The sequence below is a fragment of the Cryptotermes secundus genome, unplaced genomic scaffold, assembly GCF_002891405.2.
Source record: "Cryptotermes secundus unplaced genomic scaffold, Csec_1.0 scaffold816, whole genome shotgun sequence".
Taxonomy (NCBI): Eukaryota; Metazoa; Arthropoda; class Insecta; order Blattodea; family Kalotermitidae; genus Cryptotermes; species Cryptotermes secundus.
Window position 1 is genome coordinate 887684 of NW_019724601.1, and position 17108 is coordinate 904791.

Sequence of the window (17108 nt, forward strand, 5' to 3'; positions counted from 1 at the left end):
CCCCAAAACAGATAATATGCTTGTTCGTTTCGGAAAATGGGGAATGTTTTATCGTAATGTCTAAATGAATGGTATCATAAAAAGGGATGGTACTTTGGAAGGTGGCGGAGTGGGGGAGGGTACAGCCGCTGTATTTCCCACACTACATTACCCAAACCCACGGCTTACAATTCCCATTGCAGGCTCGCACGGAGTTCTACCTGAAATAATGTTGACAGTTGATAAGTATTCGAGAAAATATTTGTGTGGTTTGAGCTTCAAAGGGCGGCGACTGTGAAGATTTCTGTCTTCGGGGGAACTAATATCGTGTAGTCTGGTACATAGTTACAAAATATTTCAAGCGGCCTCCGTAGTCTAGCGGTAACGTTCCCACCTCATGACTCTTGGTACCTGGGTTCAAATACCCGGCGGAGGTCGTCGAATTTTTAAGGGCGGAAAAATTCAGGGAACAAGTCCTCCGGGAGGGACTTTAAGCTGTGTGTCCCGTGTCGTAACTTTACGGCACGTAAAAGAACCTCATCCCCAAAGGGGATCACTGAGCCAAATTCCAGGACGTTTCACGCCCAACAATAGTCTCTAAGGCCTCCGATAGATGGGGGAAGCATTATAGACACCACTAAGCAAGTGGCCGAACTCGCTTGCTCAGCGGGACTGATGGTACGCACCATTTATCGGTAGGGTATAGAGACGGGTAGAATATCATAGAGGGAAGCACAATAGATCAAACTGGTCGCGGTGCATGGGGAAACCCACCCTCTCTAAATAACTGACTAACTACAGAATATTTCGGAGGAATCTGATAACTCCATCTTCAGGATACTCATAATCACCTTAGCAAGAACCTCAAATATCGAAACGGAAATTTCTGTCCTCTAAGATGTAACCTCCTGTAGACTGGTAGATAATTTCCAACATTCGCAATAATCTGCTGCCCCCATTTTCAAGGTATCGATAGCAAGAGCAGTGATAATCCCCTATCTCGTTATTGAATGAAACGCCGTGTAGTCTGGTCGAGAGTTACCAACATTTCGGAGGAACCTACAGCGCAACAAACCATAAATAAATTAGTGTAATTGTTTTATGGATTATTTTGTGACACTTTCAGTATTGTAGGACAGAATGGTAGCATAACTGATGAATGAATAATTGGCAAGAAACCCAAACTATTATCAGTCAGAGTAACTGGAGTCACGGCCGGGATTCGAATACAGAACCTGTCGAATTCGGGTTTACAGAAGCAGAGTCGCACAAGCCCTATCGGAAATACCACAACATAAAATAATTCACTCGGAAGGGGCCCATAATTTAGAATTATAAATCAAGCAACAATTTACGAGATAAAAACTAAACCTGGAAACATTATGCATTTTGGAACACTGATCCGGCGCCTATGTGCCCGGTTCGCACCATTTCCTTCACTCCGTGATCTCTCCTGCCATTCTGGTTGCAGCATTTACAAACACGGAACGTCCTACCGACCTATGTTTCCAGGCGGAGGGAAAACAACAGCTTCGTTAACCAATCATCTCCACATCTGCAGAGGTATGTTTGCGCCAAGTTTCGTTTTCATCGGTAAATTACTGCGTCGTTTAAAATTACTAAACTTTTAAAACGGAGTCAAAGCCAAAGTCACATTACGACCGACGGACATTCGACCAGTCAGTCTCGGTATCAAACCCCATCTGGGCACCAAGATCAAATTTTTGTTTCAAAAGTGAATTTATTCTAAATGATATATTTGATTCGTACCTCACAGGGAACACATTTCGTCTCCGCTACAAAGCCCAACCGGTTAATGCTGTTTAGGGAAACAGCCGCTGTTTACTGTGGGAACCATAAGGAACACATATACACTGTGTGGGCAGAATATATAGCAATTCAGTTCGTACCTCACAGGAAACACGTTACGTCTCCGCTACAAAGCCCAACCGGTTAATGCTGTTTAGGGAAACAGCCGCTGTTTACTGTGAGAACCATAAGGAACACATATACACTGTGTGGGCAGAATATATAGCAATTCAGTTCGTACCTCACAGGAAACACGTTACGTCTCCGCTACAAAGCCCAACCGGTTAATGCTGTTTAGGGAAACAGCCGCTGTTTACTGTGAGAACCATACGGAACACACAGATACACTGTGTGGGCAGAATATATAGCAATTCAGTTCCTACCTCACAGGAAACACATTACGTCTCCGCTACAAAGCCCAACCGGTTAATGCTGTTTAGGGAAACAGTCGCTGTTTAATGTGAGAACCATGCGGAACACACAAATACGCTGGGTGGGCAGAATATATAGCAATTCAGTCCGTACCTCACAGGAAACACATTAAGTCTCCGCTACAGAGCCCAACCGGTTAATGTTGTTTAGGGAAATAGTCGCTGTTTATTGCGAGAACCATACGGAACACACAGATACACTGCGTGGGAAGAATATATAGCAATTCAATCTGTAACCTAGGAGTGAATGTTGTTTCGGGTTCGTTTCCCAGCAACGGGTCTACACGCTATATTACAGAAACCACTGGAATTTAAAAGGTTAATCTGGGTCTCGTCTCTATGAATCACCCGGTATCAACAGGATCAATACCATAATGCCACAAATGTTAGTAGGAGACTGGGTCTGCCGTCTAGGTACGAGACTGAAGTAATATTTGTCTGGCACTGACCACATTAGGAAGCTCAATGGCCGTTCATAATGCAACAATGACAGGTCTACCAATCATTTGCTCCAGTTCCATTTTTGTTCATTGTTTTCAGAACATGTGTTCTTCAAGGCATCCATTCCCTCGCTCAGAGACTTCGGAAACAAAAGAACACTGCCGTCTGGAGTATGATGTGGTCTGGTTTGGTCGAAGTTTACCGACGTTTCGGTAAACAACCAAGCAAACAATCAGCAAGAGGCAGGCAGCAAAGAGAGAGTTCTGCTTGCTTCTTTCTAGTCGCTTGATTAGTTTATCCATCGACACTGAAGATAGAGACTGTACGTCCCTCTGAAACGTCGGTAAATTTCTACCAAGATACACGACGTCAAATCTCAGAAAATGGTACTTTTCAAGTGGAACAAGTTAGTTTGCCTGTGCCGCGAAATGGAAGAAAATCGGGAAGAGAAAGGAGGGAGGGAAGTGGTGGGATGGAAGAGGGGAATAAAGAAGAGGGGGAAGTGGAAGTGAAGGAGAGTAGGAAATGCAAAACAAACGAGCTTGGTCAAGACCTGTGACTTTAACAATCCAGATCTATTTGGTCTCAGGCACTCTGAATTGGAGAATTTCAATTCTTCTTTTTGGAATATACACTTAACTCAAATTTCATCGTGCATCACAATAATTTCCGAAATTCAGGTTTATCAAATAATTTTCATGAAACATCTGGGCAAATTCTCATATGTACTTCTTTTGGTTTGTTTTGGACTTCATCCAACGCCTGGTATGTAGAAGACAAAAGACCACGACGTTTCGGAGACTGGATCTGTCTGACCTAGTCTCAATCACTGGATTGTAATTGAGTGATTGAGACTAGCTCTTTCTAACGGGCCCAACTGAGTAGGTTTATCCTTCCCTGCCCACCTGAAGACGGAGACAGAACCAGTCTCCGAAACGTCGTGGTCTTTTGTCTTTTACATACCAGACGATGGATGAAGTCCAAACCAAGCCAAAAGAAGTACAGTATACACCACTGTCAGAATCCTTTCAAGTCTATCCAAATTCTCAAATGTTTTACAAACTGCGCCAGTGAAACACTTACAGCAACAGCAATACAAACTGAATCTCGATGGCTAATTTACACAAGATTATGGAATCGCATAGTCAAGCGATTCTACACAATTAAACTTATCAGTACTGCCAACTGCTGAACTGTAACTTCACTCCAATTTTATGTCGGCCTTCGCGTGCCGAGGATAACTGGTGGTGATACTGAATTACTCACTGACAGAAAGAAAACTTCTGTGAGCCAATCTGAGTTATATCCGCCTGTTTCTTGGAAAGAGTAAAGTACTTACTAACCGAGATCGGAAGCATATTCATCAAAGTATAAATTTAAAATTTAAAAACAATGAAATACAAATTTAGTATTCAATTCATAGTGCTAAAACCGACAAGAATTTCAGAAAAAGCAATAAAGGATATTGGGCGTCGGATAATTCTATTTATTCTACAAAATTTTATGCCTTTCGTGCAAAAATTTATGGGAGAAAAATGCAGTGTATCTCTGAATTTCCCACCAAGAAGCATACGAATAACGGAAGTCTGTTGATAACAGAGTTTAGTAACATTCTGGTAATGACGTAACGGTCTACGTCACTGACTGCCGATGATGTAAGCTCGTTCACACAGTGGAAGGAGTGCAGTAGCAACAGCACTATCGATCCGAAATCATTTTCGTGAGATACAGCTACAATCGATACTTGTGGATAATTCAGCGATTCCTCTTTCCTTCTGACCACGTGATGTGGGGGGAATATCGTGTGTGGCTCTCCGACGTCCTGTTCTAACGGCGTGGACACAGAGATTAGTATTTCCAAGGCTCTTACATCACCTCACAAAGCAGGGAAGCTACACAGATATTTCTGAAATTTGTTCCTTCAATTCATGGATTCTTTTGACTAAAAAAAAGTATCTCTGGCTACGTTCAATTGTGGAATTTTGTGAAAAAGCTAGCGAAATTTTATGTTTAATAAAATCATATATTTTTTGATGGCGTATATAAATTAATTTTTCAAGAAATACAAAGTAACATGGGGTCTTTGTGAGACAACATTTTAGTCACGTGATTTCTGTTTATTTAACGACGCTATAAATAAATTAAATTGAACACTAATTTGGAAAGGACGTCGCATAGAGCAGTTGTGACCTGATGAGAATTACCGTGTGACATTTTCTCGCAATGGCAGAGGAATACCAAGAACATGTCTCAGGATAATTGGCGTAGCGACGAAATTCAAACTGGGTACTTCCGAAATAATAATAAAGGGTTAGTGACTGAGCCACATTGCTCGGAAAGTTAGTGGCATATTTGATAATATTATATTGTAGCATTCTGCTGCACTTCATTTATTATCAGATGGTTTCACAGTCTCACGTGCAACATGTGTTTATATAAAACTTGCTAGAAGTTATTCACTTCAAACGTTTTACACATCGTATAGATTTTAACTTAATAAAAGTTATTCAATACATGTTTCGATGTATAAGGTCATAATCAGATGTTTTAAAATTATAAATTAAAAATGAGGAAGCTGCTGTGCTTCCGTATAACTTTTAGTAAGTGTTATGGATAGACGTACTGCACGTGAGACTGTGAAATTATGTGATACGTATTTAATACTTCAAAGCCTAGTGGTCATTATTAATACCACCTGCGTGAACATACTAAAACTCTGCATTCTCCCCACAGAGTGTATCTGTGTGTTCCGTATGGCTCTCACAATAAACAGTGACTGTTTCACCAAACAACATTCACCGGTTGGTCTTCGTTATGAAGACGTAATGTGTTTCCTGTGAGGTATGGACTGAATTGCTATATATTCTGCCCACACAGTGCATCTGTGTGTTCCGTATGGTTCTCACAATAAACAGCAACTGTTTCCCTAAACAGCATTAACCGGTTGGGCTTTGTAGCGGAAACGTAATGTGTTTCCTGTGAGGTACGGACAGAATTGCTATATATTCTGCCCACAGTGTATCTGTGTGTTCCCTACGGTTCTAACAATAAACAGCGACTGTTTCCCTAAACAGCATCAACCGGGTGGGCTTTGTAGCGGAGACATAATATGTTTCCTGTAAGGAACGAACTGAATTATTATATATTATTTAAATGGAAATCATTGTTCAAAGGGTTAATTATGTTACTGAACAAGGATATACACAAGAATAAAAGAAAATTTATTTGAAAATTAAATGGAGTCGGCAATATGCTCTTGGTAGGAAGAATGTCTCTTGACTTCGTCGATAATTATGCGTTCGTGCCGTAACAACAGATGAATAGTTACCATGACAACCACCGCATGGTAGAGGTTGTGTTTATGCTACTTTAAGACAAAGCGAATTCTCAGTGACTGACTGAATGTTGGAAGAGAGAAGAAACGAAGATAGATACAGAGCAGCAGAGATACGAAATTATTATTACATTGATCTTCAATGACTATGCTCATATTACGTTAAGAATTTTGTATTTTACAATAAAAATTAAATTTATTTTTACAACAATATAGTAATCTTAAAAGAATTGGTTATAAAACAATGCACATAATTTATTATATCCGATTGACCTTGACTGCGCTCTCTTGGTTTTCCTCCGTCTTCAAGCGAACATTGTGATTATCCCCAAGTTCATGTCGGTATTGCGTCCTTCTCATGCAGTCCGATTTAAGTAAAATGAAGTAAATCTACGTGTAGCAAAGGCCAAACGGGGTATGCGGTAGGGTAGTTGGTTGAGGCACTAATGTTACAAGCCGGAAAGCCTTGGATTCGATTCCTGATGCGGTTATTGGATTTTTCAGTTGGCCTAACGTTTCCAGTCGCATTATGACTCTGCGGTTGACTTATTCTTCAACAGAAATGAGTACCAAGAAATTTCCTGGGTGTAAAGGGCGACTGGCGCGTAAGGCTGGAAAACTCGCCGTCATTTGTGAGCCGATTGTCTAAAGAAAATGCGAGAGTCTCGACGTCTCACAACCCTATGAACCTCCACCGCAAAGTCAAAATTATATGTACAGCCGACATTAATTCATAAAACCATAACCTCGCAGTCCCTGTCTCAAGCCACTGCTTATAACCATTCTAATATCTTCAATTTCACGCTGAAAGATAAGCGAGCAGAGCCTGGGAACCTTTTAACAAAATGGTACACTTCTTTCCCTCCCATCCCTGAACCAAGCTGTCCCTCACTTCAACCTCGACTATTCCTTTCTACCTTCTCTTCTACTCGTCTTAGTGCGATTTGGCCGCGCCATAGCTCAAGCGGTTAGTCGCTGGCTTCCCACAGCGGCGGCCCGGGTTCGATCCCGGGTTTGATCAAGTGGGATTTGTGGAGGACAAAGTGGCGCTGGGGCAGGTTTTCTCTGAGTACTTCGGTTTCCCCTGTCACTCTTCATTCCACCAATTGCCCCACAATCACCCTCACCTATCATCTGGGGCTGGTACAATAGGCCAGAAGTGGCCGCAGTGCAAGGGACTTAGTCCCACCCCACTAGCAATAAACAAAAACCTTCATGCGAGAATTACAAGAGCGTCTACATAAGACTCAAGTGCGACTTGAAGTATTTCTCCATTTTTTTAACGAATATTTTGTGAAAATAATTTTGTATCCACTTGTACAACGTTAATATTGTAAAGTTAATAATTTTGAAGCATCGAAATGGACTGTACAACGAAGAGAAAACAACGTATGTAAAATGGTAAACAAAATGTTTGGAAAAAATATGTATCCAAGTGGAATATTTCTCTGAAATCTTACTGACTCCTTATATTGTCACGTGTCTTAGTGAATAAGACGAGGTCTTTCCTTCGCTTTACTGGATAACTACCAGTCGTAACTACAAACAATCTTAACACTCCAAATTATTTCTGTAAAAATAACAAATAAATTAAAGTATTGGACACTTCAATTCTAATCTTCGTTGATAGCCTCCGGAACTCTGCTGTTGGATTCTGTCTGTCAGTCCGTTATCTTCACTGTTCTTATAATCTTCTCTTGAACCTTGCAGAAGTCTCAACTGCACTGCACTCAGCACTAGTCTCTCAACTGCCTTGAACTGTTTTCTTAACCCAACTTCCTCTTTCGTCGCCTTCTACGACCCGCAGGGTAGCGGTGTAGGTAAACTTCGTTATATAGCGTCCGCACGGACCACATAGAAAATACCTGTATTTTTTAAGAAATTTGTTTACTGCTCGTTCCCTAGCAATTTACGTCTGATCTTGTTGTAACCCATCAAGCTGAAGGCTGTTTACAGGTCTGTTGCGCGGTGTTTGAAAGTCCTTTCCCTGTTGTTGCCAAGAATTTTTCTTCGCTGAAAGGTGTTTAACTAGCTGTTTTCTAGCAACGGATATACACGTTAAATATTTAGTAGAGGCTCCGCTTCTCGTACTTACAATCCGTAACATTCGATATAGCCCTAATCATATTCGCACTCATTTCGAACCTGGAGATGCAAGCAAGATGCTCCTTTGAAACACCGCAACATCTAAAAAAACGAATTTGTAGGCAAAGTTTGCTCCAAACTGAAGTTCTTTCAATTCTTGTTGTGTCTGCTGGAGTATAAAATGGGTAGACCAGAAAAGAGACCGAGTCCAGTATATTTTCTCCACACCGAATTCCCCCCCCCCCAAAAAAAAGAATAATTCTCGGGTACGTGGTCTGCAGTATTATCGTGTCTGGGAAATTCAAATTCTCTCTCGATCAAAGAAATTTTATGGTGATGGAAACAGATTTTCTGGGGATCCATCTGACAGTAAAATCACGTATGGTCCACGCAGTCAGTTCAGCGCGCAAAGTTGCAGAATCTCCACAGACGGAACACACGAATCAAAATGCTTAGTAACACAATCTCGGATACATCAGCCTCATCTGAAGGGAAGGCGTATAATTACTGTCTTACGGGATGTGACACAGTACAGTCTGGTAGATCAACTGCTACCTTTAGTAGTCTGTAAATCGAGGCTCGAACCGAGTAACTACACATTACGTGTCTCGATCGTTACCGCTATGCCAACCCGCGCGGCAATATTCACAATAGAATTGTTCTGCGTAAATATGTAAGAGTACGTACAAATTTTGACAACGAAACTAATGCTGACCTAACAGGGAAACAACCGTATTATCGGCATTTACGCTTAATCGGTAATAAAACTGTATTATTGGCCCAATGGCCTAATTGAAATGTTTCATTCTGATAATCGCCTATTTGCGTGTGTAACTCTCAGGGAAGTCTTATCGCTCTCGGCCTGCGTTTGTCCTACCAGGCAGTTCTGGGGCTGCCAATACACAGAATGTCAACGCAAGAGAGAAAACGCAAGCATTTCACAAAACCTAATCCCCTCAGACCGCTACCAGTCAAGTGCCGGGTCAGAGATGAAGCCCCCAAATTAAAGCCCGAGGTTGTAATAATGTGCTGCGTGATCAGGGCTACCATACATTTCAGGGAGCGTTGATAGATGAGCATAAACAGTGGTGGATCGATGATTAGCAGGGGAAATGGGAAGAAAGCTGAAGAAAACTTCTTTTTCCACTACCTCCATTTCAAGTAATATTGGACTGCGTGTTATTATATTACTCCATTGTCAGTGGAAGAAGAAGAAGAAGAAGAATATGTTAGGTATTCATCGCGACAGCTTAGTGGAGTTACTTATCCTAGAAGGCAGCAGCATACAGCTACTTTACGTTACCGAGCTTAAGTACGTTTTAAAAACTTCATTCTCAACAAATTACTGTGGAAATTTAAAGTCATCCCTGTAACAGGCCGCGGAGGTCCAGAGGGTTGTGAGCCTTCGAGGCTCCCACATTTTCTCTAGACAGTCGGCTCTCAGATGGCGGTGAGGTTGTCAGCCTTACGCTCCGGTCTCCCTTTAGCCCCAGGAAAATACTTGGCAAATCTACTGTGTTAGAGATTGAGTCGATCACAGGACCATAGTGCGACTGGAAGGATTAGATCAATTGAAAAATCAAATGACCTCATCGGGAATCGAACCCACGACCTTCCGGCTTGTAGCGTAATGCCTCAACCAACTACGCTACTGCGTGTCCTCTCTTCTTGTTAGCTATATAAGTTATTCGCCATCATATACACGCCTTGTTTCGATTTGCCATCATGTTTTGCAATGAATGCAAAAACATATGTGCATACTCTTATTAGTTGGTGCTCGGTTCGAAACTCCGACGGAACGATGGCTATTCTGAGGCTTTTCGTGATTTCCCTCCATCATTCCAGTCAATTTCCAGTATAATATCTTGATCAGGACAAAACTGCTTGCTTCCAAATCCTTTCCAATTCATCACTCATGTATCATTCCACAATTCAACTCTGTATGATGTAGCTTCGCCGACCGAGCGACCGCCGCTTTTCGGCGAAGTTAGTGCAAATTTTAGCGGATAGAGTGTGTCGCGTAGTCAGCGAAACGAATCCCCACGGCCGTTAATTTCGGTTTTCTAGACCGGAGCCGCTATTTCTTTGCAATAGCACCTAAATAGTATAGTTCGCTTGCGGACTAAAACCACGAAGTTCGTTTTCTTTTCATTATCTGGCTACTGACAAGCTTGTTAAGACGACTCACACAAAAATAGTTATTTATATAATTTTACTTGTAAATCGTGATAAAATTATTGTACTTTAAAATATATTACACTGAAAAATGATGCATGTTAATTATTCTATTCTGTAAAAATATATGTTAATTTAGGCGGTTGAAATCTTTATTCTTAAACACTATTTGCCATGACTGCCGTACGTCATATAGCATTATCCACATGGAAGTATTTAGAGGTAATAAGCATTGACTATGTATTTCTGATTAGATGGTATAAAGCGGAGAGTTTCAATCAGTTAAAACATTGTGCCGGACTCACGGTCAAACTCTTGTATCACGCAACACGGCATATCGATTGCTGGACGGGGGTAGGGGAGAGAAGAAGTTGACATTAGTTGCCAGCCGAGTTTCTCTGCAACTAATAAAGACGCCATAGTACACTAGTGCCTTATGAAATAAAATATATGCGAGTTATATAGTTTTCTTACCACGACAATCTCTGTATAGTGACATTAATTTAAAAGAAGGAAATTATATCACTTCCGGCGGAAGCTGTAATATGCAATACTGGTCTCTGTTGATAAAACTTGATATTACACTTCTGTTGACAACATACTGTCACGTGATTGACTACACAAGGGTTTGGATTGGTGACAGAATTTATTGGACGCTTAACGGAGCGTAACTACAAATGACTATGAGTTACATACTACAAAATATCACTGTAAGGACGGCACACATAAAGTCTTCTCAGTCTTCACTAGCCGTTGTTCGGTAGTGGCTTCCAACGGCAGGAAGTTCCCAATACTCTGGTTTCCCGAAATGTTCTAGGCCTCAGCTAAAGCAACTCAAGACTAAGTCACTCATCAACAGACTCCACTCCAATGAATGACTGCAGCTCCCAACTTGTCCCGCTTATAACATCTCGGCACGGACCACACAGAAAACACTGTTCTTCATTGTTGTGGTTCAATTGATGCCGCGGGAATATGTGTGCGAAGCCGTTACTCAGTAACGGCTGTTGTATATTTGCTTATCTCTTGGTTTTTGCCCAGCAACAAGTCTACATGTTACAATACTCATTTCACCGCTCTCCATTCCTATATATAATTACGTATGAGGCTAAAAATTAATCTGTACACTGAAAAATAATGTTCATATTACGCTTCTCTGGGTTAAAGCACCATAATGAATAGTATTACACCGTGCCAGAAGCTTCATTCCTGTACATGTGGTTACAAGTTCCCGTCACTACATAATCACACTGAGATGTGTATACATATAAAAATATGCAAAAAGCACATAAATAAAAAAGCAAATTTGTCCTTGTGCTTAATTAATTAGGGGCACGCGGTAGCGTAGTTTCTTGAGGCACTATGCTACACATCACCTCCATCTTCAGGGTGTTTTCATGCTGGTATCTTGCTTATTCGACCCTAAAAATCGAGATGATACGTTCCTCCGAAACGTCGGTTGACTTTCAACGGACTGCACAGCATTATATCTCAGAAGACAGTGCTCTTCAAATATATTTCTTCTGTGTCTAGATGCGGAGTCGATCCTAATGACTCAGGATACAACCGAATAATCAGCTTTTTTTAAAGACGATAATGAATCCACTAATATTATGTTTCTGGACATTATCCATAATCCTGTTTTTATTTAGAAACACAAAGTTTCGGATTCTGAATTCTGTCTCCGTCTTCAGGTAAAACCTACTCATTTGAACCCAATCGATGGAGCTAGTCCCTATCTACGGACGGAAACAAAATCCAGTCTCCGAAACGTTTGTTTTAGATAAAAACAGGATGATGAATAATGTCCAGAAACAAAATATTTGTAGAAAATAGAAAAAATTACGTTTCCTATCTTCTAGAATACCGGGCGATGGGAAAAGTCCCAAAACCCAGTACTTCTGTGCATTACACAACAGCGTCAGAACGCTTTAGAATCCCTAATTGTTCCATTGGCACAAGCTTTTATATCTTGTTCACGATAATCGATCTTCTGTGCTCTATCACTTACTCATGGAGCTGAGCCCTTCTTGAGAAGCCGCCAATTGTGCAGCTACTGAAGAACTTCCCAGCATTTTATGGAACCGAGCCTTCCACTGGTCCCTATCCTGGGCCAGATCAATCTAATCTATACAATCCCATTCTATCTGTATGAGATCCATTTTAATATTGTTCACCCACATACGCCTTGGTATTCCCTGTGGTCTCCATCCTTCCGGGTTTTCCACCAATATCCTATATGCATTCATCTCCCTTATTTGTGCTACATGCCCTGCCCATTTCATCCTCCTCGACTTGAGCATTCTAATTATACTTGGAGAAGAGTACAAGTTATGAAGCTCCTCATTATGCAGTTTTCTCCAACCTCCTGTCACTTCATATCTCTTCGGTCCAAATATTCTCCTAAACACCCTGTTCTCAAACACCCTCAGTCTATGTCCCTCCCTTAATGTCAGAGACCAAGTTCCACATCCATACAGAACCACAGGAAATATTATAGTTTTGTGCTCTATAATTATCGTAAGTATCTTGACAAGCTGAGCGACTATCAACGTTTCAATAACCGTACAACATCATACAGTTAGTTATGGAACTGTTAGATTTATTGCCCCACTTGCCTGCTGGCCACATCATTGCAAAAGGATTCCGTGCACTTTGTGGTTTCAAACGGCTATTGTTCCGGACTGGAATTATAGAATAATTCGATTGAATGCCTCTCTACCTGTCAATGCAGGACACGCTGTCCATGGCAGGAGACTGCTCCACATAAACACGTTGAAGGCACATCACAACGTGTAATTAATCCTGGAAAATGACAAGCCTCGCCTGTGAAGGGCATAACCGAGTGTTAGATATGAGGTCCCTCGCATCGATGATTACAAACAGTGGACTGTGACGCCGTGTAGTTTAATATGATATATATAATTGTGTGTCAGCTAAATCCAGTAGCAATTGCATTGGGTCTTACATCCCCACTAAACAAACATCTACATGTTCCTGAAGATGCTTTGCAGCCCCGTAAAAGTTAACTGACGTTTCGGAGGAACGTATTTCCTCCATATTTTATAATTCTTCCATCCTTAACTTCGGCACTAGATGGACGTGATATGTCAGATCCACGCCCCGGCCGTTTTACATCCGGGGAAACAACCCCCGGTACTCATTATATGAAAAGAATGGAAGTTATAGGGAAAACAAATTTTCTTGCCCCGCCCGTAATCGAAACCCGATTCCTCAGTCGTCCAGCCCTTAGCCTAGTCAATATACCGACTGAGCTACTACGCGCACATTTTCATGGTATGATGCTTAATTAATTAAGCCCATAGATGACTTTACCTATAGCTAGTATTTTCTATGAGGGCACATAGTAGCGTAGTTGGTTGAGGCACTATGCTACAAGCAGGAAGGATCGCGGTTCTAGTCCTATTAGGAGAATTTTTCAGTTGACCTAATCCTTCCGGTCGCACTATGGCCCTGAGGTCGACTCAGCCTCTAACAGAAATGAGTACCAGGAATCTTCCTGGGAGGAAAGTGCGGCCGGCGCGTAAGGCTGACAACCTCACCGCCATCTGTGAGCCGACTGTCTAGAGAAAATGAGGCAGACTCGACGTCTTACAACCCTATGGGCCTCCAGGGCCTGTTACAAGGACAGCTTGTACATACAATGACTGGAAGTAAAGCCAAAGAGCTACATAAAGTAGAGATAAGATGTTTATAGTTAAAAATGTCGTTACAACAAACTTTTCCACTTTGTTTAAAGTGAACCCTCGCATATAAATCGGCGGGTGTGACGGAGAGGCCTTTCCTTCACCGCGTGTTTAACAAGATTGGTTTATTTTTGTTCGCTTTACGTCCTAACAGGACTGAAGAGCGAGTTCGGAACCACAAGGCGGCGAACACGTGTTCTCCCTCCGTCCTGCTTGATAAAGTCACTCAAAGCATTCCGAGTGGCTCTGACGGAGGACAGCGCGAATACCGCTGCGCTGGGCGCATCACCAGGGCACAGCACAGACATACCTCGCTGTAGGGTTCCGTTGCTCGAGCTCACAGCTCAGGCCCACTTGTAGCGTGCATAGCCGTTACTAGGCAACGACTCAGTAAACATGTTCCCGCAGAAACAAACAAGAACGCAAAAATAGAAGAACTGTGTTTTCTAAGTCCTCCTTGCCCAGATGTTATAAGAAAGCGACAAGGATAGGTTTATTTTCATTGCTAGTGGGGTGGGACTAAGTCCCTTGTACTGCGGCCACTTCTGGCCTATTGTACCAGCCCCAGATGATGGGTGAGGGTGATTGTGAAGCAATTGGTGGAATGAAGATTGGCAGGGGAAACCGAAGTACTCGGAGAAAACCTGCCCCAGCGCCACTTTATCCACCACAAATTCCACTTGACCAGAAGCCAGCAACTAACCGCTTGAGCTTTGGCGCGGCCCAAGGTTAGAGGTTAGCTCCACCGCTCTTGAGCTCGACACTAGTTAGAGGTGAGTGTTCAGCTTCAGGCCCTGGCCGATTTACCTCCTGGGAAACAGCCCCCGTTAACAGTTTTACAGGAGGCTGGATGGGCTCCAGAGGTGGTCTGGATGTTATGGAGAATAGTCACGTGACCCTGCTGAGAATCGAATCCCGATTATTCGGTCGTCCAACCCTTGAGCAGTCGTTATACTGACTGAGTTATCCGGACTCAGAAAGTTGTTAGGCAACGGATTTTCCATAAATATTAACACTATCACAAGTATCGAAGCCGGACTAAATCAGTCTGTACAACGAATAGGCTAAAGGCTGGGAGTTCAAACCCCAGGAGGGGCAAGAGATTCATGTCTTCTTACAGCTACCAGACTGGACTTTTGAGAGCGTGCAGATCGGTTATGAGGCCCATCCAGACCCCTACTCAATGTGTAACGAGGGTTCTTTCCCAAGAAGTAGAGCGGCCGAGGCGTGAAACTAATCACTCATCTCCATCTATTGCCGCGGTGGTCAATAACGGTGGAGCTACACCTCCATTTCCCTACAAATTTTCATGGTGTGTAGCTTAATTAGAGCACAGGTACAACTTCGTTTGAACTTATCATACAAATGTGCTTCCCCAACTTCGCCGACAAGCGGCAGTCGCTCGGTCGGTATAGTTCGCTTGCGGGCTAAAGCCACGGAGTAGTAGATATGCGTCCGCTAGTGAGTATTTGACGAGAAACACGCATGGAAACCTATATAACCCAGCATGGGTTGCAGTTTCCCAATCTTGTTCTTGAAATGTGGGGGGGAGCCAGTTTAATAAGGGGAAGGGAAACTAAAGAAACGTGCTTATAATCTTAAATATATGCCGTTTAATACTATAATATATTGATCGCCCTAGAATTTTCAAGGTAAAAAGCACATTTTTAATAATTTTAATTTCCGGTAACTGGCTTATTTCCTTCTTTTTTTAACAGATTTTTTTTTTAAATGCGGGGGAGATATACTTGGTTTACCACCACCCCTTTTCGGTGCCCACGAACAGACAACCTTATATAAATTTTGTTGCGTTGAAATTAAAAAAAAAAAAAAAAAGGAACGCGCAGCTGTTGATGAAAACAGAAGGCAGTTTTTGTCTCGCGTCTCCATTACGCCTGAAAACAATGCCACGTGATAACAGAGTCGTCTGTTTCTTCCTTAACGTCACAATGGCAACGAAACAATTGTAAACATCTACAACACGCATGCAAGACATTATGTGACGTAAACACACCTGTTTTCCTTCGGTGAATGTGAAGCTGTTCTGCATTGAATGACGACACCAATTAAACACACGACACTTAACACAAATCACTAACACGCAACATTTTACTATAACCAACAATTCTAATTCAACTTAAAAATGTTGTAATATCCTGTATCTTCCTATCTCCCACCCCTTTTTATTGATACAGCATTCAGAATTTAAAGGTCACTACTAAGTTCTCTTGGTCAAAATATTCCACTTTCTTCAAATGACAATAAATTTTTATATTTGAAAAATGTCATTGCCTTTTTGATATTTATATTATTTTCTTTACCAGAAAATTAAATGTTTTAAACTAACAATAATAATTACCACATTTAATATCAATTCTACTTGTTATTAAGTTTATTTACGTAACACTTGGAATGTTATATTTAAAACTAATGTCACTCGAATTCAAATACACGCTAACATCATCACTGACAACGTCTAACTCGTACATTTATTTACAAGTAGAGAGTATATAATAACTTTGTTGTTTTCAAAGTTAAGATGAAGAAGAACGCTACGGCAGATCGAAACACTGCGCAACCTCCAGCCGCTGTCGACCCTGGCTCTACTGATAGCAGAGAGAATCCCGCGCTCTCTACTCACTCCCTACCCCTCCACATCAACCCTAAAGCAATGGATACCGCAGTCGCAATGGCTCCCCACTTCCCTTCTCTATCATACCCCTCCCTCTGCTGCAGCCACCACCATCAAGTCTTCACTTCAAATCTCTTCACATACACTCAGCTGCCACCCTTCTTCGCAATTGTATAAATCGCTTCTTTCCCCCTCATGTCGTTTTTCAAAAATTGTAAATCGAATTGGGTTTGCGGTTCCAACACAACATTTGTTACTTTCAACCAGAAATACTGCCTTAGATAATTGCTTTTACTATTGACACAACGCCTGAAAGCATGAATAGCGGAGCCAGAGTAGACGTTCTTTTCTGGGCAACGACTTGGTAAACAGGTTCCCGAGGCAAAGAATACGTAAGCAAGAACCGAAGTACTGTTGGGATATAACGATGGAAATTATGTTTTCTGTTGGATCCGACCAGAGGTTCTGTAATGAAGATCGGAGTTCGGCTGATAAAGAAACTCCTGTGTGGAAGT

General features: G+C 41.8%; 2 protein-coding genes across 2 annotated transcripts in view; one reads left to right on the forward strand and one right to left on the reverse strand.

The window, feature by feature from the left end:
• LOC111862469 (uncharacterized protein DDB_G0271670-like) overlaps positions 1–2836 on the forward strand; it is a 166141-nt gene extending 163305 nt beyond the window's left edge. Inside the window, exon 3 of the mRNA XM_023847931.1 lies at positions 2760–2836. Coding sequence (XP_023703699.1) covers positions 2760–2836 — 77 coding nt within the window. The remainder of the gene's footprint in view (positions 1–2759) is intronic.
• LOC111862442 (tyrosine-protein phosphatase Lar) overlaps positions 1–16544 on the reverse strand; it is an 805060-nt gene extending 788516 nt beyond the window's left edge. Inside the window, exon 1 of the mRNA XM_023847834.2 lies at positions 15976–16544. The gene's annotated coding sequence lies outside the window, so the exon portion shown is untranslated. The remainder of the gene's footprint in view (positions 1–15975) is intronic.
• Between the last annotated feature and the right edge of the window lie 564 nt (positions 16545–17108).